The 24975-nt window shown below is 50.5% G+C and overlaps 1 protein-coding gene across 1 annotated transcript in view; it reads left to right on the forward strand.

Moving 5' to 3' along the window:
• Positions 1-24975, forward strand: part of LOC132566388 (intersectin-2-like) — a 143998-nt gene that overhangs the window by 116687 nt on the left and 2336 nt on the right. Inside the window, 11 exon segments of the mRNA XM_060231383.1 lie at positions 6354-6460; positions 8119-8302; positions 9527-9625; positions 10600-10767; positions 14402-14614; positions 16639-16672; positions 16675-16759; positions 20972-20997; positions 21000-21053; positions 22127-22210; positions 22300-22473. Coding sequence (XP_060087366.1) covers positions 6354-6460; positions 8119-8302; positions 9527-9625; positions 10600-10767; positions 14402-14614; positions 16639-16672; positions 16675-16759; positions 20972-20997; positions 21000-21053; positions 22127-22210; positions 22300-22473 — 1228 coding nt within the window.

Here is a 24975-nt window from a genome sequence, read left to right on the forward strand (position 1 = left end):
GAGGGCTGCCGCCACATCTGGATCTGTATAGAGTCTGTATAGAGTGGGCGGGATAGAAATATAACGTAAATAAAGAAATAAGACTCGACACCATGACCCACCTGTCTTGGCTGTTCAGGAAAAGCAGCATACCATATATTTCAACACTGAAACATTTTAAAAGAAGTTCTGTAGAAATGCTTCTTTGCAAGAAGTCAAGGGTGGGATTCTAGCAGGAACTCCGTTGCATATTAGGCCACACACCCCTGATGTAGCCAATCCCCCAAGAGCTTACGAAAAAGAGCCCTTGGGGGGTTGGCTACATCAGGGGTGTGTGGCCTAATATGCAAAGGAGTTCCTGCTACAAAAAAAAGTCTTAAAACAATATTCCCTCTATAGTGATAGTTATAGTCAGGGCTTTTTTTATAGCAGGAATTCCTTTGCATATTAGGCCACACCCCTGATGCAGCCAACCGTCCAAGAGCTTACAGGACTTTTAGTACAAAGCCTACTGTAAGCTCCAGGAGGATTGGCTACAGCAGGGAGTGTGGCTTAATATGCAAAGGTGTTCCTGCTACAAAAAAAGTCCTGGTTATAGTTTACTAGAATGAGACCTTTACCCTAGCACTGGCTTCTTTGTAACTAGTTATTACAAGGTCATACTAGGATCTGGGAAATACAGGTTCAAAACCCCACCTGTCACGGCTGGGGCCGGGTCAGGCAAAGTCCAGAGGCAGTCCGAGGTCTGTAGCCAGTAAGCAGGAGGGTCCGAGGCGCCAAATCCGAATCACTGTAGAAGTATCGCAGGTCTGAGGTCCAGAAGCCGAGGTCAGGGAGTCCAGAAGTCCAAAGCCAAAGTCAGGGAGTCAGGAACCAAAGTCAAGCCGGAGTGGATGCTAGAATGTCAGGGAGATGACTAGTTGCTTCCACAAAGCTTCCTCCCAAAGCCCACAGCTATATAGCCCTCTGCTGGCTGTTGCCCGTTTGGGCTAATTGCTGGCTCAGGGAGGCAGCCAGGATCCTGTTACCACTCAAGCATCCTTGCTCTTAGAAGGGCCAGAATCCTCTCAGAACTCAGGGCTCAGGGAGCGTCTTGCTTGTGAGCGTGCCGCCCTCCTCCGATCCCTGAGGTCCTGCCGGAGGCGGTCACGCACACGAGCCACCCGAGAGGGCGAGGCAGGGGGGCTGGGATCTTCTCCAGCAGGAGGCAGGGGCACTGGTGCAGGTGGCAGGGGCACAGTTTCCTCATCGGACTCAACTTCCTCTGAAGGGTCCCCAGCACCCATGACACTATCCCCCCCCCCAGGGCCCCCCTCCGTCGAGGGACCTGGAAGGTCGGGGTGGTCGTTGTGGAACTGGTGCACCAAGTCCGGGGCATGAAGATTGTCCTCGGGCTCCCAAGACCGGTCTTCTGGGCCGTATCCCTCCCAGTCCACCAGGTACTGGAGGCCTCCACGATGGTACCGGGAGTCCAGGATCTGGCGTACCTCATATTCTTCCTCGTCATCCACCAACACTGGTGGTGGCGGCGGTGGGGAAGGAGTCCGAGCTGGGTCAGGGGGTGCAGCCGGAACAAGGAGGGAGCGATGAAACACGGGGTGAATGCGGAGGTGGGGTGGCAACTGGAGCCTGAAGGCGACGGGGTTTATTTGTTCAACGACGGGGTAGGGTCCAATGAACCGTGCATCCAGCTTGTGAGACCGACCAGGCCGGCGCAGGTAGCGAGTTGAGAGCCACACCTGATCCCCCGGCTGCACTGGAGGGCCTTCTTGCCTCTTTCGGTCCGCAGCCCGTTTATATGCCTCCTTGGCTTGCTGTAGCTGCTCTCGGAGCAAGTCTTGGCTGGCACGGAGTTCTTGCAGGTAGGCATCGACGGCGGGGACATTCGTGGGTGGTAGGATCGCTGGGAAGAACCGAGGGTGGTACCCGTAGGTTGCAGCAAACGGGGTCATTTGGGTGGATGAATGGACCGCGTTGTTGTATGCAAACTCCGCTAGGGGCAATAGAGTGGTCCAGTCATCCTGCTGGTAACAGGTGTAACAGCGGAGATATTGCTCTAGCGTGGCATTGGTGCGCTCTGTCTGGCCATCTGTCTGTGGGTGGTAGGCCGAGGACAGGTGCACTCGAGTACCCAGGCTGGAATGGAGGGCTTGCCAGAACCGAGAGGAGAACTGAGGGCCCCGATCGGAGATCAGATGGGCTGGGAGTCCATGCAGACGAAAGATGTGTTGCAGGTAAAGCTGGGCCGTCTCCTGAGCTGTGGGGAGTTTCGGGCACGGAACAAAGTGGGCCATCTTGGTAAATAGGTCGACGACCACCCAGATACAAGTCTGACCCTTGGAGCGTGGAAGTTCCGTGATGAAGTCCATCGAGATGGTATCCCAGGGTCCTGAAGATGTGGGCAAGGGCTGCAGCAACCCTGAGGGTTTGGCTGGGATGTCTTTGGCCCGTCGGCAGACGTCACAGGAGCTGACATAGCGGGCAACATCAGCACGAACTCGTGGCCACCAGAATTCCCTTGTCAGCAAGTGGGTGGTCTTATGCTGTCCAAAGTGCCCGGCGGGTAACGAGTCGTGGGTCAGGCGTAGCACTTCTGCCCGCAAGGGCCCGGGCGGCACATAGAGGCGTTCGCGGTGTAGCAAGAGGCCGCCTCGAGTCGTGAACTCCCCTGTTGGGTCATCTTGGAGAGCCTGGAGGTGTTGCTGGACCCAGGGATCATTGGCCTGGCTAGCCCGAATGTCCTCCACGAGTGCTGGTGAAGTGGAGGTGGCTGCAAATACTGAGGGCGGCAGGATTGGAGCAGCGGGCGCGGTCTCAGTTGAGGCAGGGGCGTATTCCGGTTTCCGGGAGAGCGCGTCTGCTTTCCGGTTCTGGGTATGGGGGATGTAGGAGATCCGGAAGTCGAAGCGAGAGAAGAATAGGGACCACCGGATCTGGCGCTGGTTGAGACGGCGGGTGGTCTGGAGGTGTTCCAAGTTCCGGTGATCGGTGAGCACTTGAACAGGGTGGCGAGCCCCTTCGAGGTAATGTCGCCAAACCTCAAACGCCGCCTTGATCGCGAGCAACTCCCTCTCCCAGATGGTATAGTTCCTCTCTGCAGCAGTGAGCTGCCGCGAGTAATAGGCGCAGGGCTGTAGTGGCTGGGACGGCTCCTCGCGCTGGGACAGCACTGCTCCCAGGGCCACGTTGGAGGCATCAGCTTCCACCGTAAAGGGAAGCTGGGGGTCGGGGTATCTCAGGAGTGGCCCGGTGGCAAAGCGAGTCTTCAGGGTGGAGAAGGCGTTATCGGCCTCTGGGGACCAGTGGAAGGGTTCTTTGGGGCGGAGTAGTTGAGTCAGGGGTGTGGCCAGGGATGCGTAGGCCGGGATGAATTGCCGATAGTAGTTGGCAAAACCGAGGAACCGCTGCAGGTCTTTGCGATTCTGAGGAGCCTGCCAAGTCAGGACCGCTTCTACTTTTTTCGGGTCCATGAGGATCCCCTGCGGTGACACGATGTGCCCAAGGAACTCGACGGAGCGCAGGTCGAAGTCGCACTTCTCCAGCTTGGCGTAGAGACCATGGGCTCGTAGGCGCTGCAGGACCTGGCGGACGTGCTCGGCGTGCTGGGCAGGATTGCGGGAGTAATTAGGATGTCATCCAGGTATATGATCGCGAAGCGGTCGAGCAGGTCCCGGAATATGTCATTCATGAACCTCTGGAAGACAGCGGGGGCATTGGTCAGTCCGAAGGGCATTACCAGGTGCTCGTACTGCCCGTATCGGGTCCCAAACGCGGTCTTCCATTCGTCTCCGGGCCGTATGCGCACCAAATTGTACGCTCCACGGAGGTCCAGCTTGGTGTAGATTTGGGCCCCCTTTAGGCGATCCAAGAGTTCAGGGATCAGTGGTAGAGGGTACCGGTCGCGGATGGTGATCTTGTTCAGGGCCCGGTAGTCATTGCACAGCCGGAGCTCCCCACTTTTCTTCTTCACGAAGAGCACTGGAGCAGATAGGGGAGAGGTTGAGGGTCGGATGAATCCGCGTTTCAGGTTCTTGTCCAGGAAGTCTCGCAGAGCTGCCAACTCCGGCTCCGACATTGGGTACAGACGCCCCACCGGGAGTGGTGCCCCAGGTACCAAATCAATGGCACAGTCGTAGGGCCGGTGAGGGGGAAGCTGATCAGCTCCTGTCTCTTCGAAGACATCAGCAAAGTCCACATACTTCTGAGGGAGCTGAGGACCACCACTCGGGATGCCAGCTGCTAGAGTGGTGGGAGGAGTCAGATGGGGGCATGGGTCTCGGAAGCGTAGTTCCTGCTGGGCCCAGTCCACGATGGGGTTGTGCAGCTTCAGCCAGGAAAGGCCTAGAATCAGCGGGAAGCGAGGCATGCGGGCGACATCAAACCGCAGCTGTTCTTGGTGCTGCTGGACGTGGAAGGTGATGGGACAGGTCTCCTGGGTGACGGGGCCAGAACGGAGGAGGCGCCCGTCAATAGCCTCCACCAGCGACGGAATCCCTTTTGTCTGCACAGGGATCTGGTGCTGCTTCACAAAGGCGGCATCTATAAAACAGTGGGCCGCTCCCGAGTCCAGCATGGCATACACGAACAGCCAGCGTTCGTCAGGCAGACGGAGTTTGACTGGTAGCAGGAATGGCCCTGGGGTATCAGCCCGCTGTTCGGAGGACCCAGCTAGTCGCCCCAGGCTGGGGGGTCCACTTACGCCTGGGGCTGCCCTTTTGGCGGCGGTGGCAGCGAAGGTCCAGGTATCCGATGCTTAGCAGGGCAGCCAGAGGCATAGTGGCCTGCCGTGCCGCAGTAGAGGCACAGATTCTGCGTGCGGCGTCTGGTCTTTTCCTCTGGGGTCAGGCGGGGTCGAGCAGCTCCAAGCTGCATAGGCTCATCCTTGGTGCTGGTACTAGCTGGGGACGGGCGAGGAGCCAGGTAGCACGGCGCAGGGAGATGGCGCCCTCTGGTCTTGGCTTGGCGGCGACTTTCCAGGCGGCCATCGATGCGGAGGCAGAGGGTGATAAGTTCTTGGAGCGTGGGTGGCTGCTCCACCCTGGCCAGTTCATCCAGGACCTCCTCTGCCAACCCCTCAGTAAACTGGTCCATCTGGGCAGCCTCATTCCACGCCAAGTCCTGGGTCAGGAGCTTGAATTCAGTGGCATATTGAGCCACCGAGGAGTTGCCTTGTTTCAGTGCCCTGATCTTCCGGTTGGCTGTGGCTGCTTGGACTGGGTTTGAGAAAGCAGCAGACAGGTGGGCCTCAAACCCCTGGTAATCAGTCAGTAGGGGAGAGGACGCGACCAGTAAGGGTGTGGCCCATTTGGCCGCCTGCCCCTTTAACAGACTGATGACGAAACACACCTTGGTTTTGTCATTGAGGAAGTCCCGTGCTCTCAGTTCAAAGTACAGCCGACACTGTGCTAGGAAGGCAGGAAATTCTTCCACGGCACCCCCAAATCTGTCAGGTGGGGGAACTGGGCACTTGGCTGGAGCACTGGCCGCAGGTTGTTGCTGCAAGTGCACTACTGCCTGTGTTAGCTGCTGTACCTGGGCTTGGAGCGCAGCCAGTAGTTCTGTGGTTTCACTTGCTTCAGCATCCATCCTGTGGAGTGGGTGTTTGTGGGTGGAAGCAATCTGTCACGGCTGGGGCCGGGTCAGGCAAAGTCCAGAGGCAGTCCGAGGTCTGTAGCCAGTAAGCAGGAGGGTCCGAGGCGCCAAATCCGAATCACTGTAGAAGTATCGCAGGTCTGAGGTCCAGAAGCCGAGGTCAGGGAGTCCAGAAGTCCAAAGCCAAAGTCAGGGAGTCAGGAACCAAAGTCAAGCCGGAGTGGATGCTAGAATGTCAGGGAGATGACTAGTTGCTTCCACAAAGCTTCCTCCCAAAGCCCACAGCTATATAGCCCTCTGCTGGCTGTTGCCCGTTTGGGCTAATTGCTGGCTCAGGGAGGCAGCCAGGATCCTGTTACCACTCAAGCATCCTTGCTCTTAGAAGGGCCAGAATCCTCTCAGAACTCAGGGCTCAGGGAGCGTCTTGCTTGTGAGCGTGCCGCCCTCCTCCGATCCCTGAGGTCCTGCCGGAGGCGGTCACGCACACGAGCCACCCGAGAGGGCGAGGCAGGGGGGCTGGGATCTTCTCCAGCAGGAGGCAGGGGCACTGGTGCAGGTGGCAGGGGCACAGTTTCCTCATCAGACTCAACTTCCTCTGAAGGGTCCCCAGCACCCATGACACCACCTTTCTGGGTGACCTTGGAACTGTCATACTCTCAGCCTACTCTACCTTACAAGGTTGTTGTGAGGAGAGCTTTGGAATAGATCATTGCATACGTTGCCCTGAGCTCCTAGGGGGAAGTGGGGGATCACTCACTCCTGCCTTCCCTGCGTGATTCTAGGTTTTCCAGAAACGAATGGCTGAAGCAGGCTGTCTCTCAGAAGCAGAAATGGGACTCATCTTCGTCAACTGGAAGGAACTCATCGTGTCCAATACCAAGTTTCTAAAGTAAGTACTGTGTGCATTTGGTGAGTTCTTCTGCAGACAGAAGAAGATGGTAGGCAGGCAGGGGTGGAATTCTAGCAGGAGCTTCTTTGCATGTTAAGCCACACCCCTGATGTAGCCAATCCCCCAAGAGCTTACAAAAAAGATCCCTTGGAGGGTTGGCTATATCAGGGGTGTGTGGCCTAATATGCAAAGGAGCTCCTGCTAGAAGTCCACCCCTGAAGGCAGGTAATTTATATCTACTCAGGAAGGTGAGGTAAGGCTGAGTCATTATCTTGTAGGAGCTTCTTGGGCTGTGACATGATAATGGAGGAGCTTTCCTGAGGAGGTTCTTTTCCATATGGATTGGCTGTTGAAATTCTCATCTTATCTGTAGTGCTGTTGTAAGATGTAGAGAAATCTTTTGCATTGGAGACATTAAACCTCAATGGGTAGAACAGTCAGCTGTGAACTGATATCTTTTACTTAGACGTTGATCAAGCTTTCTTTCAAGTTTAACTAGAGTGTCTGTAAAACCATCACTTAGGCCAGATCCAAAAGCTGGTCTGAAAATCGGAGCAAACTCCTTGGAACACTGTATTTCTTGTGGGGCCCAATGGCCTCACATTTCTAGTGTGGGCAGTGCCTGACAACCAACAGCGTCTGGGGAAGCCAGTGTCCCAGGAGAAAAATTTAAAAGAAAAATAAGGCCTCGTCTACATACAGGAAGTTCTGACCATAGAGTTCCTGGAATTCCTAGAGCTACCCAGAAGTGAGAAATGTAACTCTAGGAATCACCAGGAATTCTATGGTCAGAACTTCCTGTAACTAGATGAAGACTTATTTTTCTTATAAATTTTTCTTCCCAGGACAATCGCTCCCTCAATTTGGCCCCAATTTCTGCTCATTGATTAGGCAAGCATCAGCAGGCAACAGCCATAATTACCTGGAGGTCTAGTTCCATGAGCGGACAAATGGGAACAATGTTCCCTCTAAGCTGCAGAGTCCTGTGAACAAAAATTCTACTTTGTGAGCTCCTGGTATTAAAGTTGTGAGCAACTGCATAAATTAGTGTGCTCTGGGGTCATCCTTCCTGAGCTAAGACAAAAATGTGTGAGCTGGAAGCTAAAAATGTATGAGCTAGCTCACGCTAACTCAGCTTAGAGGGAACACTGAATGGGAACCCTACAGAGGGGAAGTCTTCCATGTGATATGCAGGAACGTGCAAGCCCTTACTCCTCCCCCTTATTGCAGTTGGAAGGTATCGAGTCAAGCGGCTCCCTATCAGTGCCGGATCAAACCCTGTGGAGGCCCCTAGGCAGTAGAAATCTTGGGGGCCCCCTCACAAATTATCTCTGAGTCTGAGCACCCACCCCACTGCCCATGGCCCCCGCTGCAGTCTGCAGGCACCTTCCTAAAAGCCTCTTTGACTAAGCTGCAGGGAAGAGGCAGAGAGAGGCAAACTTGGCGACAACAGCAGCAGCAGCCGCACCAGGCAAGTCGGGCAAAAAGCAGCTCAGTTGCTGGCTGCGCGTGCAGGCTGGAAGGGCTGCAAGCAGGGGGGAAACCAGGGGGTAAGCCAGCCTGCAGCCCCTAAAGGCATGGGGGCCCATAGGCCAGTGTCTAGTTGGCCTAATGGTTAATCTGGCTCCGCTCCCTCTTTTGTTGTCTCCTCCTTCCAGAGCGCTGAGGGTGCGTAAGAAGACAGGGGGCGAGAAGATGCCAGTGCAGATGATTGGGGACATCTTGGCAGCCGAGCTGTCTCACATGCAGGCCTACATCCGGTTCTGCAGCTGCCAGCTGAATGGAGCTGCCCTCTTGCAGCAGAAAACGGACGAAGAGACAGACTTCAAAGATTATTTGAAGGTAGGGCATTCGCGAACCTCTTTAAGCCAGCTAAGGTAAAATGTGCCATTGAGTCATAACCAGGGGTGGAATTCTAACATGAGCTCCTTTGTATATTAGGCCACACACCCCTGATGTAGCCAATCCTACAAGAGCTTACAAAAAAGAGCCTTGTAAGCTCCAGGAGGATTGGCTACATCAGGGGGCATGGCCTAATATGCAGAGGAGCTCCTGCTAGAATTCCACCCCTGGACAAAACCAGCACTCCCTCTAACCTGTGGAGTCTTGTGAGCAAAAATTCTGCTTGGTGAACTTGTAGCGGGACCATCCTTCCCGAGCTAAGACGTGTGAGCCAGAGGCTAAAAAACTGTGAGCTTGCTCACACTAACTGAGCTTAGAGGGAACACTGGTCACAACCTCACAAAGCCCCACCTCATGGGGCTTTCATGGCAATTGATTAAGCAGAGGTGGTTTGCTATTGCCTTCCTCTGCACGGCCTTCCTTGGCGCATCCAAGAACTGACCCTGCTTAGCTTCTGAGCCTGACAACATAGGGCTAGTCTGGCCTATCAGAGCTACTGATGTCTGCCAAGTTTCCTTTTTCTCTGTGGGACCAGTGCAGACAAACCACGGACTCTGTGTCAAATTTGGTTAACTGATCAGGAGCCAGTCTCAGGAACATGCACGCCCTCCCCACAACGAATGACCTGTGTTTTAACGACACTCACTAGAGCAGGAGTGGCCAAACTGGGGCTCGGAAGCCACATGAGGCTCTTTTTGCACATATTGTGTGGCTCTCCAAGCTCCCACCACCCCATTGGCCAGCTTGGAGAAGGCATTTCTCTCTTTAAATCATGTCGCCAATCCTAGCCAGCTGGCAGCTTGGAGAATGCACTTAAAGTTGCTTTCTTCCCACCTCTCCCTCCCTCCTCCCTCCCCTATCTGTTTTCCTTCCTTCCTTCCTTCCTGCTCAAACACCTGAGCCAGTTTGGTGTAGTGGTTAAGTGTGCGGACTCTCGCAGGAGTTGTCCTTGAAAGGGCAGCTGCTGTGAGAGCCCTCTCAGCCCCACCCACCTCACAGGGTGGGGGAAGAAGATATAGGAAATTCAAAGCCACTCTGGGTCTCTGATTCAGAGAGAAGGGCGGGGTATAAATCTGCAGTTCTTCTTTTTCTTCAATGTGGATCGGTAGTACGAATCCTTAAATGGTTAATTGAAGTCTGCCAATGTTCTGGTTTTACCTGTAGAAACTGGCTTCGGACCCTCGCTGCAAAGGCATGCCCCTCTCCAGCTTCCTGTTGAAACCCATGCAGAGAATTACCCGCTACCCTCTTCTCATAAAGAGTGTGAGTATCCCATTCTTTGCAGTCCAAAGCACTGGATGCAATCCAGGAGCTACTTCATCGGCAGCTCTAAGAGAACCAGTTTGGTGTAGTGGATAAGTGCGCGGACTCTTATCTGGGAGAACCAGGTTCGATTCCCCGCTCCTCCACCTGCAGCTGCTGGTGTGACATCAGGTCAGTCACAGTTCTCGCAGAGCTGTTCCTCTCAAGAACAAAACAGGAGTTAATTGCACCTTTAAGACCAACGTAGTTTTATTCAGAACGTAAGCTTTCGTGTGCATGCACACTTCTTCAGACGAGGAATGAGGTACAGTAAGCAGAGCCACACATAGCTGGTGGGGTTTGGAATGCCAAGTGGTACAAAGTTAAAAACCAATAGCAGAATAGCAAAATTAACAAATTCAGAAAACCTTTGATCCTTCAGAGCTCTCTCAGCCTCTCCTACCTCAGAGGGTGTCTGTTGTGGGGAGGGGAAGGGAAGGAGATTATAAGCTTCTATGAGACTCCTTCAGGTAGTGAAGGGTGGGGTATAAATCCAATCTCCTCCTTCCTCCTGGAGAGCCAGTTTGGTGTAGTGGTTAAGTGTGCAGACTCTTATCTGGGAGAACCGGGTTTGATTCTCCACTCCTCCACTTGCAGCTGCTGGAATGGCCTTGGGTAAGCCATAGCTCTGGCAGAGGTTGTCCTTGAAAGGACAGCTGCTGTGAGAGCCCTCTCCGCCCCACCCACCTCACAGGGTGTCTGTTGTGGGGGAGGAAGGTAAAGGAGATTGTGAGCCGCTCTGAGACTCTTCGGAGTGGAGGGCAGGATATAAATTCAATATCTTCTTCTTCTTCTTCTCCTCTTCTTCTTCTAGAGGATCAGAACGGATGTTTGTAAGAATGCAGAAAGCACAGTCCAGAAGTGAGTCTTCCTTTGACATGATGTGGCACATTTTGTGACCTTAGCAATGACGCCACCATTCTTTTCCCAACCAGATTCTGGAGAATACCCCTGAAACTCATCCGGATTACACCAATCTGAAGCTGGCCCTCGAGCGTGCTGAGGAGCTGTGTTCCCAGGTTAACGAGGGAGTGCGGGAAAAAGAAAATTCAGACCGACTCGAGTGGATACAGTCCCACGTGCAGTGTGAAGGACTTGCTGAGGTAACCGGAGGTTGGAGTGCCACCACAGGCCCTGAAGAAGCAAAGATATATTACAGTCCCTGTCCTTTATTAGCCTGTGGGCACATTTGGAACCCTGGCACAGGGTAGCGGGCCTAACAACAAACTGACCTATCGCAGAGGGTGGAGCCAACCACAACATGTTAGGGAAAAAGGCTATGCATAACTCTTGCAGTAACTTGTCGACATTTCAGGCAGAAGCTCTGTTTAACAGGATGCCTTTTAATCTATACAGCCAGTCAGATGCCTGCTGGGCACAAGCCCCCACTTTCTAAAAACACTTGGCAGGCCTCAGGAAAGGTGTTGGCGGGCACCTTTGGACACCACATTTGGGGCCCCTGTTCTATTAGGTCAGAGGTGGCCAAACTGCAGCTTGGGAGCCACCTGTGGCTTTTTCATCCATATTGTGTGGCTCTCAGACCCCCGTCGGCTGGCTTGGAGAAGGCATTTCTCTCTTTAAATCACTTCCCCAAGCCAAGCTAGTTGGAGGCTTGGGAAATGCATTTAAAGTTGCTTTCTTCCCCCCCCCCCCATTTGCCTCCCTCCCTGTCTTGCAACTCTCAAACACCTGATGTTTATTCTATGTGGCTCGTACTTTAAGCAAGTTTGGCCAACCCTGAACGCATTTAAAATTAAAGGTGACAGAGGGCTGAGATGCCACAGCCCAGAAATCACAAAGCCTGTTTAGCCCCTAGTGTTTCTGGGATTTCAGGAGTTACTGCCCATCAGTTTTTAGTGGGTAACTCATCAGGGCTAGAAAGGGAGCTATAAAGTGAGAAGCAGATATTCCGTGTCACTTAACAGATTCAGCACTTGCTTAGCAGCTGCACAATAGTTATGCATCCAGAATAGCCAGTGGGGTGGATGCAGTCCTCTTCTAGACAAAAGGCCCAGAGACAGCTGCAACCCATGTGCCCTTGGAGCTTGAGCTTAGCCCAGGGGTGGCCAAACTTGCTAAATGTAAGAGCCAAATAGAATAAACATCAGATGTTTGAGAGCCGCAAGACATGACCAGGAGATGTTTGAGGGAGGGAGGAAAGGAAAGAAGGAGGGAAGGGGGGAAGGAAGGAAGGAGGGAAGGGAGGAGGGAAGGGAGGAAGGAAGGGAGGGAGGAGGAAAAGAAGGAGGGGAGGGAGGAAGGAGGGGAGGGAGGGAGGAAGCAAGGGAGAAAGGAAGGGAGAAAGGAAGGAGGGAAGGAAGGGAGGGAGGGAGGAAGGAGGAAAGGGAGGGAGGAAGGGAGGAGGAAGGAAGGAGGGAGGGAAGAGAGGAAGGAGGGAAAGGAGGAAGGGAGGAGGGAAGGAAGGAGGGAAGGAAGGAAAGAGAGACGAGAGGAAGGAGGGAAAGGAGGAAGGGAGGAGGGAAGGGAGGAGGGAGGGAGGAAGCCAGGAGGGAAGGGAGGGAGTAAGCAAGGAGGGGAGGGAGGGAGGAAGGAGGGAAGGGAGGAAGGGAGGAGGAAGGAAGGAAGGAGGAAAGGGAGGAAGGGAGGGAGGGAGGAGAGAAGGGAGGAGGAAGGAAGGATGGAAGAGAGGAAGGAGGGAAAGGAGGAAGGGAGGGAGGGAGGAAAGGAGGAAGGAAGGAGGGAAGGGAGGAGGAAGGAAGGAGTGAAGAGAGGAAGGAGGGAGGGAAGGAAGGACGAGAGGAAGGAGGGAAAGGAGGAAGGGGGGAGGGAAGGAAGGGAGGAGGGAGGGAAGGGAGGGAAGAAGCCAGGAGGGAAGGAAGGGAGGAAGGAGGAAGGGAGGGAAGGGGGGAGGAAGGAGGGAAGGGAGGAAGGAAGGAGGGGAGGGAGGGAAGAGAGGAAGGAGGGAAGGGAGGGAGGGAGGAGGAAAGGGAGGGAGGAAGGAAGGAGGGAAGGGAGGAGGAAGGAAGGAGGGAAGAGAGGAAGGAGGGAAAGGAGGAAGGAAGGAGGGAAGGGAGGAAGGAGAGACGAGAGGAAGGAGGGAAAGGAGAAAGGGAGGAAGGAGGGAGGGAGGAAAGGGAGGGAGGAAGGAGGGGAGGGAGGAAAGGAAGAAGGGAAGGAAGGAGGAAGGAAGGAAGGAGGGAAGGGAGGGAGGGAGGAAGGAAGGAGGGAAGAGAGGAAGGAGGGGAGGGAGGGAGGAGGAAGAAAGGAAGAAGGAAAGAGAGGAAGGAGGAAGGAAGGAGGGAAGGAGAGAAGAGAGGAAGGAGGGAAAGGAGGAAGGGAGGAGGGAAGGAAGGAAAGCAAATAAATGGGAAGGGAGAGGTGGAAAGAAAAATAGAAGGGGAGAGAGTGGTAGAAAGAAAGCAACTTTAACTTTAAATGCACTCTCCAAGCTGCTGACCAATGGGGTGGTGAAGGCTTCAGGAGCCACACAATATATCTGAAAGAGCCACATGTGGCTCCTGTGCCGCAATTTGTCCAGCCTTGGTTTAGCGCAACATAGAATCACAGGTTTCCGCATTGCTCTGGAGCAGCCAGCCATGCAGCAGCAGAGCAGAGAGCAGCAGGGAAAACTGGTGCTCAGGCGAGAGGAGCGATGACCCAAGGGTGGGGAAGGGGCCGTGGCTTCAGGGCACTGAAGCAGCTGATGCTGTTTTGCTGACTGAGGCCTGGCGAAGAGCAAGATGAGATGAGCCAGTGAGACTGGCAGAGGAAGACCTACCTTGTGCTGGAGGTCTGACCCAACCGGCTTGATGTTGGTGCAAGAAGTATAGCCGAGGCCCACTGCCTCCCCTGAGGCTCACAAGCTGGGTTTGACTATCCATCAAATGTGGTGCACGGTGGCCAGTATTCCCTCTAAGCTGAGTTAGCATGAGCTAACCCAGTTTTTTATCCTCCATCTCACACAGAGCCAGTTTGGTGTAGTGGTTAAGTGGGCAGACTCTTATCTGGGAGAACCGGGTTTGATTCCCCATTCCTCCACTTGCAGCTGCTGGAATGGCCTTGGGTCAGCCATAGCTCTGGCAGAGGTTGTTCTCGAAAGGGCAGCTGCTGTGAGAGCTCTCTCAGCCCCACCCACCTCACAGAGTGACTGTTGTTGGGGGAGAAGATATAGGAGATTGTAAGCCGCTCTGATTCAGAAAGAAGGGCGGGGTATAAATCTGCAATTCTTCATTTTCTTGTCTTAGCTCAGGAAGGATGATCCTAGAGCAGGGGCCAAAATTGCTTAATGTAAGAGCCAAATAGAATAAACATCAGATGTTTGAGAGCAGGGAGGGAGGAAGGAAGGAAGGAAGGAAGGAAGGAAGGAAGGAAGGAAGGAAGGAAGGAAGGAAGGAAGGAAGGAAGGAAGGAAGGAAGGAAGGAAATAGGTGGGGAGGGGAGGTAGAAAGAAAGCAAGTTTAATTTTAAATGCATTCTCCAAGCCGCCAGCTGGCTTGGCTTAGAGAAGTGATTTAAAGAGCCAAATGCCTTCTGATGGGGTGGTGGGGACTTCAAGAGCCACACAATATGCGTGAGTGAGCCACATGCGACTCCCGAGCTACAGTTTGGCCACCCCTGCCCCAGAGCAAACTAATTGATGCGGTAGCCAAATCCCTCGCTCACAACTTCAGTGCCGGCAGCTCACGAAGTAGAATTTTTGCTCCCAAGACTCCACAGCTTAGAGGGAGCACTGGTGGCCACCACATCAGTTTGCTTTTCTGCTCCTTCCCTTCCCAGCAACTGATTTTTAACTCTCTGACCAACTGCCTGGGCCCGAGGAAACTTCTGCACAGTGGCAAACTCTACAAGGTGAAGAGCAACAAGGAACTCTACGGCTTCCTCTTCAGCGATTTCCTGCTTCTCACCTACCAGGTCAAACAGTTTGTTTCGATGGGGTCCGATAAACTGTTCAGCCCCAAGTCGACGTCTCAGTTCAAAATGTACAAAACGGTGAGTGAAACGGCGACACGCCTGGATAAGCTGGGATCTTTTCTTTTCCCACCAGCTGTGCTTCCTTTTAGCAACTGGATTATTCTGCTCTCATGCTATTGAATTTTTTTTGCATATTTGTGGCCCACAGCTCTTATTAAGAACATAGAGAAGCCATGTTGGATCAGGCCAATGGCCCATCCAGTGTGTGTGTGTATATATATATAACACACACACACATATACATATATATATATATATATATATATATATATATATATATGTATATATATATATATACACATACATACTGTGGCTAATAGCCACTGATGGACCTCTGCTCCATATTTTTCTCCAATCCCTCTTAAAGCTGGCTATGCTTGTATTATGGACAAAATCTCTTAACAAGTGTTTGTGACGAAAAGCCTGCGCATCTTAGCAGGGCTTTTTTTTTGTAGCAGGAACTCCTTTGTATATTAGGCCACACCCCTCTTATGTAGCCAATCCTCCAAGAGTTTACAGGGCTCTTAGTGCAGGGCCTACTGGAAGCTCTTAGAGCAGGGGTGGCCAAAGTTGCTAATGTAAGAGCCACATAGAATAAACGTTCAGATGATTAAGAGCTGCAAGACATGAGCATCTGAGAAGGGAGAGGTGGAAAGAAAGCAACTTTTACTTTAAATGGACTCTGCAAGCCACTGGCTAGCTTGGCTTGAGAAGTGATTTAAAGAGACAAATGCCTTATCCAAGCTGGCCAGCAGGTTGGTGGAGTCTTTGAGAGCCACAAAATATATATGAAGCAGCCACATGTGGCTCCCGAGCTACAGTTTAACCACCCCTGTCTTAGAGGATTGGCTAAGTCAGTGGTGTGTGGCTTAATATACAAAGGAGTTCCTACTCCAAAAAAAGCCCTGCATCTTAGCATTTGTTAGGTGAACCTTTCCTCTTGGCAAGATAAAGGTAAAGATAAGTCCCCTGTGCAAACACCAACTGACTCTGGGGTGACGTTGCTTTCACATTTTCATGACAGTCTTTTTATGGGATGGTTTGCCATTGCCTTCCCCAGCCATCTACGCTTTTCCCCCAGCAAGCTGGGGACTCATTTTACCCACCTCGAAAGATGGAAGGCTGAGTCAACCTTGAGCCGGCTACCTGAACCCAGCTTCCGCAGGATCGAACTCAGGTCACGAGCAGAACTTAGGTCCGCAATACTGCAGCTTTACCACTGTGCGCCACAGAGCTCTTCTTGGGAAGACAGAAACAGCGAATTGCAGTGTCTTTTTAGATCAAATAATAGATTCAGAGATTCTTTTTAGGCTACCAAATACAGATCAGTCTCTGACGGTGAAGCTTGGACTCTCGGAAGCTTATGTCCTGAAAAACGTGTTGGTCTTAAGGTGCTGCTGGACTTGAATCCAGGGCTTTTTTTGTAGCAGAGTTCCTTTGGATATTAGGCACCCTCCCCCAATGTAGCCAATCCTCCTGGAGCTGATAGTAGGCCCTGTAAGAAGAGCCCTCTAAACCAGGGGTCCTCAAACTTTTTAAATAGGGGGCCAGATCACTGTCCCTCAGACTGTTGGAGGGCCGGACTGCCGTTACTGTACAAGGCCGCGGGCCGTCAGTCCTCCATCTTCTGCATCTCTCTCCCTTCCCCACACCACACACCCTGGGAACTCACCTCACCTCGGTATCACCTCACACTCTGTCTCCGCCGCCTCAGCCCAGTGCCGGAAGTGTGCGTTGCTAATGCGAGTTTAGGTCGAACGTCACTTCCGGTCTGATTTGCCATAACCCGGCGGGCCGCATAAACGTCCTCAGCGGGCCCGCATCTGGCCCGCGGGCCGTAGTTTGAGGACCCCTGCCTCTAAACCCTGGGAGGATTGGCTACATCAAGGGGTGTGGCCTAATATGCAAAGGAGTTCCTGCTACAAAAAAAGGCCTTGCTTGAATCCAGCTGTTTCAGAGGGTAGCTGTGTTGGATTGCAAGTAGTTTTTGTCAAGCAGATCCCCCCCCCCCATCATTGAAGTTAATGACTTGTTTGTTCCAGCCTATTTTTCTCAATGAAGTCCTGGTGAAATTGCCACCGACCCTTCAAGCGACGAGCCAGTCTTCCACATCTCCCATATCGACAGAGTGTACATCCTGAAAACGGACAACGTCAATGAGAGGTGAGCTCAGAGAGCTTCAGAGGCTTGGGTTGCCACATGGAAAAAACATTTACTAGAGGACAGGGCTTTTTCTGTTGCAGGACCTCCTTTGCATATTAGGCCACACCCACCCTGATGTAGCCAATCCTCCTGCGCTTCCGGTAGGCCCCTGTAAGAAGAGCCCTGTAAGCTCTTGGAGGATTGTCTACATCAGGGGGTGTGGCCTAATATCATGGGTGGAATTCTAGCAGGAATTCCTTTGCATATTAAGCCACACCCCCTGATGTAGCCAATCCTCCTGGAGCTTCCGGTAGGCCCTGTAAGCAGACCTCTGTAAGCTCTCGGAGGATTGGCTACATCAAGGGGGTGTGGCCTAATATGCAAAGAATTCCTGCTACAAAAAATGCCCTGCTGGAGATAAAACAGGATTAAGGATCCTCAGGCTCCTAGGAGAGCCCTGATCACCACCACGCTTTTATGGTTTCACAAAATGTGCGAAATTGATTGATCCAGGTGGCTTGTTGAGAAGGAGCAAAGCTGCCATCGAATGGATCAGCTCAGCAGGTGACTTTTTTTTGGTTTTTTGCTGTCAAGTCAAGATGACTTCTGGTGACCCCCTAGTAGGGCTTGAAGGCAAGGGGCATTCAGAGATGGCTTGGCCATTGCCTCCCTCTGCATCACGACAGCTTCAAGAGGGGATTGGATCAACATCTGGAGCAGAAGTCCATCGGTGGCTATAGCCACAAGGCATAGATGGAATTCTCGGTCTGGGGCAGTGATGCTCTGTATTCTTGGTGCTTGGGAGGGGCAACAGGGTGAGAACTTTTGGTGTCCTGGCCCCACTGGTGGACCTCCTGATGGCCACCTGGTTTTCTGGCCAGTGTGTGACACAGAGTGTTGGACTGGAATGGGCCACTGGCCTGATCCAGCATGGCTTCTCTTATGTTCTTATTACAGGGCTCTTTTTCTAGCAGGAGCTCCTCTGCATATTAGGCCACACACCCCTGATGTAGCCAATCCTCCAGGAGCTTACAATAGCCTTGTACTAAGAGCTCTCTAAGCTCTTGGAGGATTGGCTACATCAGGGGGCATGGCCTAATATGCAGAGGAGCTCCTGCTTGAAAAAGAGCCCTACGTAATGACCCAGGTATTCCTTGGAGGTCTCCCATCCCAATACTAGCCAAGGCTTAGCTTCCGCAATCAGGCTTGCCTGGGCTACTCAAGTCAAGGCTGATCAGGAGGTGACTCATTCAGGATAAGCTCTTTCCTACATTGATTGGCCTGTGGCCTTAAATGTATACGTTGGCATGTCTTGTTCTCTTTTCCCCCATTCAATCCCCCCACTTTTTTTTACCTTACTAGAATTTTTTTTCCTGTTAGAGTCAAATAGCATCATGTCTTGCAGCCCACTTACTGATGGACTGGGTGGATTTTTAAAATCATACTGGCAGGCCTCGTTTTGGGGCAGGAGCTCATAGGAACTGTGCTCCAAAACCTCTAGATTTTACTGTGAGCCAGTTTGGTGTAGTGGTTAAGGGTGCAGACTCTTATCTGGAGAACCGGGTTTGATTCCCACTCCTCTGCTTGCACCTGCTGGAATGGCCTTGGTCATCCATAGCTCTAGCAGAAGTTGTCCTTGAAACAGCAGCTGCTGTGAGAGCCCTCTCAGCCCCACCCACCTCATAGGGTGTCTGTTGTCGGGGAGAAGATATGGGAGATTGTAAGCCGCTCTGAGTCTCTGATTCAAAGAGAAGGGCAGAGTATAAATCTGCAATTCTTTCTTTCTTTCAGCCGCCCTGAGCCCACCTCGGTGGGGTAGGGCGGGATATAAATCGAATAAAGTAAGTAAGTTTCTTTCTTTCTTTCTTTCTTTCTTTCTTTCTTTCTTTCTTCTTTCTTTCTTTCTTTCTTTCTTTCTTTCTTTCTTTCTTTCTTTCTTTCTTTCTCTCTTTCTTTCTTTCTTTCTTTCTTTCTCTCTCTCTCTCTCTCTTTTTTTCTTTCTTTCTTTCTCTCTCTCTCTCTTTTTCTTTCTCTCTCTCTCTTTCTTTCTTTCTTTCTTTCTTTCTTTCTTTCTTTCTTTCTTTCTTTCTCTCTCTCTTTCTTTCCTTCTTTCTTTCTCTCTCTTTCTTTCTTTCTCTCTCTCTCTTTCTTTCTTTCTTTCTCTCTCTCTCTTTCTTTCTCTCTCTCTCTTTCTTTCTTTCTCTCTCTCTTTCTTTCCTTCTTTCTTTCTCTCTCTCTCTCTTTCTTTCTTTCTCTCGCTCTCTTTCTTTCTCTCTCTCTCTCTCTCTTTCTTTCTCTCTCTCTCTCTTTCTTTCTTTCTCTCTCTCTTTCTTTCTTTCTTTCTTTCTTTCTTTCTTTCTTTCTTTCTTTCTTTCTTTCTTTCTTTCTTTCTTTCTTTCTTTCTTTCTCTAAGCTGAGTTAGTGTGAGCTCCCACTGTGCCCCCACCCCAAGCACCCAGAATACAGAGCATCACTGCCCCAGACAGAGAGTCCAAGGATAAGCTGTGGCTAATAGCCACTGATGGACCTCTGCTCCATATTTTATCCAATCCCCTCTTGAAGCTGGCTATGCTTGTAGCCGCCGCCACCTCCTGTGGCAGTGAATTCCATGTGTTAATCACCCTTTGGGTGTAGAAGTACTTCCTTCAATATGTTTCAGTATGCAGTCTGACATTTATTAAGTTGCTATAGTGAAGGGTAATAAGGAAACATCATACTCAGTTTGTTATGTACCATTTACATCATGGGAGGAGGAGGAGGAGGAAATTGGATTTATACCCTGCCTTTCGCTACCCGAAGGAGTCTCAGAGTAGCTTGCAATCTCCTTTCCCTTCCCCTCCCCACAACAGGCCCCCTGTGAGCAGTGTTCCCTCTAAGCTGAATTCATGTGTGTTTTTAGCCTCTGGCTCACACATTTTCGTCTTAGCTCAGCCTGCTCAGGAAGGATGGCCCCAGAGCACACTAACTGATGCAGTAGTTCACAACTTTAATGCCAGGAGCTCACAAAGTAGAAATCTTGCTCACAAGACTCCTCAGCTTAGAGGGAATATTGGCTGTGAGGTAGGTGGGGCTGAGAGAGCTCTCCAGAACTGCTATTTGGAAGAAGATATTGGATTTATATTCTGCCCAGTGTTCCCTCTAACTGAGTTAGTGTGAGCTAGCTCACAGATTTTTAGCCTCCAGCTCACACATTTTGTCTTAGCTCAGGAAGGATGACCCCAGAGCACAATAATTTATGCAGTAGAATTTTTGCTCCCAAGGTTCTGTAGCTTAGAGGGAACATTGATTCTGCCCTCCACTCAGAGTCTCAGAGTGGCTCACAATCTCCTTTACCTTCTTCCCCCACAACAGACACCCTGTGAGGTGGGTGGGGCTGAGTGAGCTCCCCCAGAAGCTGCCCTTTCAAGGACAACCTCTGCCAGAGCTATGGCTGACCCAGGGTCATTCCAGCAGCTGCAAGCGGAGGAGTGGGGAATCAAACCCGGTTCTTCCAGATAGGAGTCTGCACACTAAACCACTACACCAAACAGGAAGACGGTGTCTTTGAGTCACAACTAATGGCAACCTCATCCATGGGTGTCCAGGCAAGAGACGAGCAGAGGTGGTTTGCCATTGCCGTCGTCTGCAGCGCAAACCTCGTCTTGTCGGCCTCCTATCCAAGTACTAACCAGGGCCGACCTGCTTAGCTTCCAATTCTGGCAAGCTCAAGCTGAGCTAGGCTATTCAAGCTGCTGATTTCTTTTCACATAATATTTGCATTGGGTCTGGGTGGTGTTGGGAGAAGGGGTACAGAAGAAATCTTTGCCTGGGGGCCCATAAAGATTCTTGATAGCACTGAGGAGGATTTTGTGCGCGATTCAAGCTTAACGAATGCTTGATCGTTACGATTTTTTAATTTGGAGGATGGGAGGAATTCCTGCCCCGGTTAGCCTTAGAAGAATGTGGTTCGGTGCCGTGTTCCTCTAAGCTGTGGACTGTCTTGTGAGCAAAAATTCCACTTTGTGAGCTACTGGCATGAAAGTTGTGAGCGAGCGATTTGGCTACTGCATCAATTAGTTTGCTCTGTCCTGAGTGAAGACAAAAATGTGTGCGTCATAGTCTAAAAACTGTGAGCTCGATCACACTAACTCAGCTTAGAGAGAACATTAGGTGTGAAACCGGGATGTCGGATTTACAGAATGGTGTTTAAATAATTGCAAACCTGTGAGTGGATTGTTTTCTTTCTTTTTGCAGGACTGCCTGGGTCCAGAAGATTAAAGGTGCTCAGAACAGTACATTGAAACGGAAAAGAAAAAACACGAGAGAGCTTACCAAGGTGCCCAATGTGGTTTGGAATTTGAAGGAATGGGCTGAGGCACAAAAAAACCAGTTGGATTCTAGTGTGATTGGAAGGGCCTCAGTTCCTCCAAAGAAGTACTTTGTGCCTGCATCAAAATACCCACATATTTTCTTGGTATTTGTGGTTTCAGGCACCTTGCAACATAGATGCTCACAAGGGATGCCTCTAACATTTAAAAAGTAGACCTTTTTAAATGTTAGAGGCTTAATGTTGAGTTGAGTAGTAACCCATCACCGAACAGTCTTTAGAATTTTGCTACGCGACAATGCTTTTATCTATTTTTAAATCCTTCTGGAGCAGATCTGAAAATGTTATATAAAAGATACAACCTTCAAAGGGCGATAGTACTAAATCAGAACTAATCAAGAAACTAACCACCACTTATCATCCTGGCTTAAACAGAGACTTGAGTTTCCTTATTCGCTATAATTTGTAACAGCCCAACAAGACCCACTTTTCGAAAAATTTAATTGTCTCTCCTTCATATGTTGTTTCATACTATATGCCAGTTAATGTTGTTATGCTTTTGACTACTACTTCCGCAATTAGTTGTTGTTTATCCTACTTAATTACACTTGTAATTTATTTTTACTGTGAAAGAGATTCTGGAACCTCAACCTTTTTCATAATGTACAACCTAATGCTTTTCAGTCCTTTACCCAGAGAATCACACATGGAAGATTTATGATGGAATTCACACCTAGGCTCTTTCTGTCCCCAGTTCCCCACCCCCAGCCACCTTGGTAATTTCCCCTATAAAAATGTGGGATATGATTTCATCTTCAAAGCATCCAAAGCTGTGACTCACGAAAGCTCATGGTAGAATCAGTGTTAGTGTTTAAGAGGGGCACCGGATTCCTGTTTTATTTATTTAAACTGCCTTCAATGTGGGGACAATGTGTTGCTTTTTAAAAAAAAAAATTTACACAAAGAAAGAAAGAAAGACATTCCCTACTGCTGAGTCAGCTCAATGGCCGGGCAGCAGAGAAAGCCTGTGGTTTGTTAGGTCAGCTGTTTGTTAGTTCTGTCTTGATTTTTTTCCCCCCCAGCTCGATCACAGAAGAGCTCAGGAATAGGCCGCTTGATGGTGCATGTGATTGAAGCGACAGAACTGAAAGCGTGCAAACCTAACGGTAACAATCGAGAGGCGGGGTTTTGATACGGTTGGCCCGTCTACTTTCATCCACGCCGGCTAACGTCCTCTTCTCTGTTCCGTGTCAAGGGAAAAGCAACCCGTATTGCGAAATCAGCCTGGGGTCCCAGAGCTTTACTACGAGGACCCTGCCGGATACCCTGAACCCCAAGTGGAACTTTAACTGCCAGTTCTTCGTCAAGGATCTTTATCAAGATGTGCTGTGTATCACCGTGTTTGACAGGGATCAGTTCTCACCTGACGGTCAGTGCGACTTCTTCTCGTGTTTCCCTTTTTGAAAAGAGATAAGTGATTGCGAGAGCCCGTTTGGTGTAGCAGTTAAGGACAGCAGACTCTAATCTGGAGAACTGGGTCTGATTCCCCACTTCTCCACGTGCAGCCAGTTGGGTGACCTTGGGCCAGTCCCAGTTCTCTCAGAGCAATTCTCTCGAGAGCTCTCTCAGCCCCACCTACCTCACAGGATGTCTGTTGTGGGAAGGGGAAAGGAAGGAGGAGGAAGATGATATTGGATTTATACCCCGCCCTTCACGCTGAATCTCAGAGCAGCTTACAATCTCCTTTATCTTCCTCCCCCACAAAAGACACCCGCAGTGTTCCCTCTAAGCTGTGGAGTCTTGTGAGCAAAAATTCTACTTTGTGAGCTGCTGGCATTAAATCTGTGAGCTACTGCATAAATTAGCTTGCTCTAGGGCCGTTTTTTCCTGAGCGGAGACAAAAATGTGTGAGCTGGAAGCTAAAAAATTGTGAGCTAGTTCATACTAACTCAGCTTAGAGGGAACACTGCCTGTGAGGTGCAAGAGGCTGAGAGCACTCTCCCAGAAGCTGCCCTTTCAAGGACAGCTCTGTGAGAGCTGTGGCTGACCCAAGGCCATTCCGGCAGCTGCAAGTGGAGGAATGGGGAATCAAACCCGGCTGTCCCAGGTAAGAGTCCATGCACTTAACCACTACACCGAACTGGCTCTCCAGTTTGGTGTAGTAAGCTGCTCTGAGATGGTAAGCTGTTCTAAGACTCCAGGTGAAGGGTGGGGTATAAATCCAATCTCTTCTTCTAATGTCAAGCTTGACCCGAGTCAATGAATGGGGGTGTGTAGGTCAGTATAACCTACCTATTTTGTCTGTCCAGTCATGGAGAGGATATTTGCTGGCAAGCTTTTGGATTCTGTTGTTCTTGATTACCTCCATTTAATGCTGATGTCCCAAACATAGCCAGGGCAGCAACGTATGATTTCTGGAAAACTAGCTTCATGAAGGCGGTTTCTGCTTAGGGTGAGCAAGTTTGGGGAAGATTACTTAAAGCAGGGGTGTCAAACATGCAGCCCAGGGGCCAAATCAGGCCCCCAGAGGGCTCCTATCAGCCTTCCGAGCAACTGTCTCTTGTCTGCTTCCTTCTCCCTCTCTTGCTTCCTTCTGAATCTGAGCTTGCTTTGCAAGGCTTGCTCAATCGCACCGGAGCCACAGAGCAAAATCACAATTTTCTGCATTGGTTGAGGCTCCTCCCCCTCCTGGTCCCCTGGGGAGGGAGGGAAAGTGCCAGAACTTTGTTTGCTCAGTTCCCTGGATCCCACGGGAGAAATACAAAGCACTTTTAAGACCAACTAGTGCTAATGTTTCCAGCATATTTTATTTAAAGTTTAAAAAAACAAAACAAAAAAACCTTAGTCTTGTTTGTTTGTTTCTTTTTTTAAATTTTCAAACTTTTATTAACTTGTTAATATACAGCAGGATTTCAAGAAAATGATTTTCATTTTTTTTTAATTTGTCATATCTGTTTCTGCCCTTTATTATTTATTATTTATTTATTTATTTCATTTATATCCCGCCCTCCCCCACCTTGGCAGGCTCAGGGCGGCTAACAACATTCCATAAAAACATACAGTAATAAATAAGACCTTAGATTTACAATATAGAACAATAAGACATTAAAACATTAAATTAAAACCAATCCAGTAAATACAGTTATACTGCTGCGGTATAGATCTTTAGACCACATTGGCGGATCCTTGGTTACCGGTTTTTTCTTAGCAGTCCGAATATGCTAATTTAAAAAGGGTGGTCTTGCACCCTTTAAAAAGTTTATATCTCTGCTACTTAATCTTAAATAGGTACATATGAACATATGAAGCTGCCTTATACCGAATCAGACCTTTGGTCCATCAAAGTCAGTATTGTCTTCTCAGACTGGCAGCGGCTCTCCAGGGTCTCAAGCTGAGGTTTTTCACACTTATTTGCCTGGACCCTTTTTTGGAGATGCCGGGGATTGAACCTGGGACCTTCTGCTTCCCAAGCAGATGCTCTACCACTGAGCCACCGTCCCTCCCCTAAGTACACACATGACCCGGCCTGACATGGCCCGGCCAGGTCTCAGTTATGTCAGATCCGGCCCTCATAACAAACGGGTTTGACACCCCTGACTTAAAGCGTATATCCACTGGACTGTCTTGTGTATGATGCTGCTAAGGTTTTGCCCTGGTACTTCCGTGCACGTAAACCCTGTCATGTCACAACTGAGTTATAGAAACTCCAGCAAGGGGCTTTCACTGAACATAAGAACATAAGAGAAGCCATGTTGGATCAGGCCAACGGCCCATCCAGTCCAACACTCTGTGTCACACAGTGGTAAAAAATGTTATATATACACACACACTGTGGCTAATAGCCACTGATGGACCTGTGCTCCATATTTTTATCTAACCCCCTCTTGAAGGTGGCTATACTTGTGGCCGCCACCACCTCCTGTGGCAGTGA

The sequence above is a fragment of the Heteronotia binoei genome, chromosome 1 (genome assembly GCF_032191835.1).
Source record: "Heteronotia binoei isolate CCM8104 ecotype False Entrance Well chromosome 1, APGP_CSIRO_Hbin_v1, whole genome shotgun sequence".
Classification (NCBI taxonomy): Eukaryota; Metazoa; Chordata; class Lepidosauria; order Squamata; family Gekkonidae; genus Heteronotia; species Heteronotia binoei.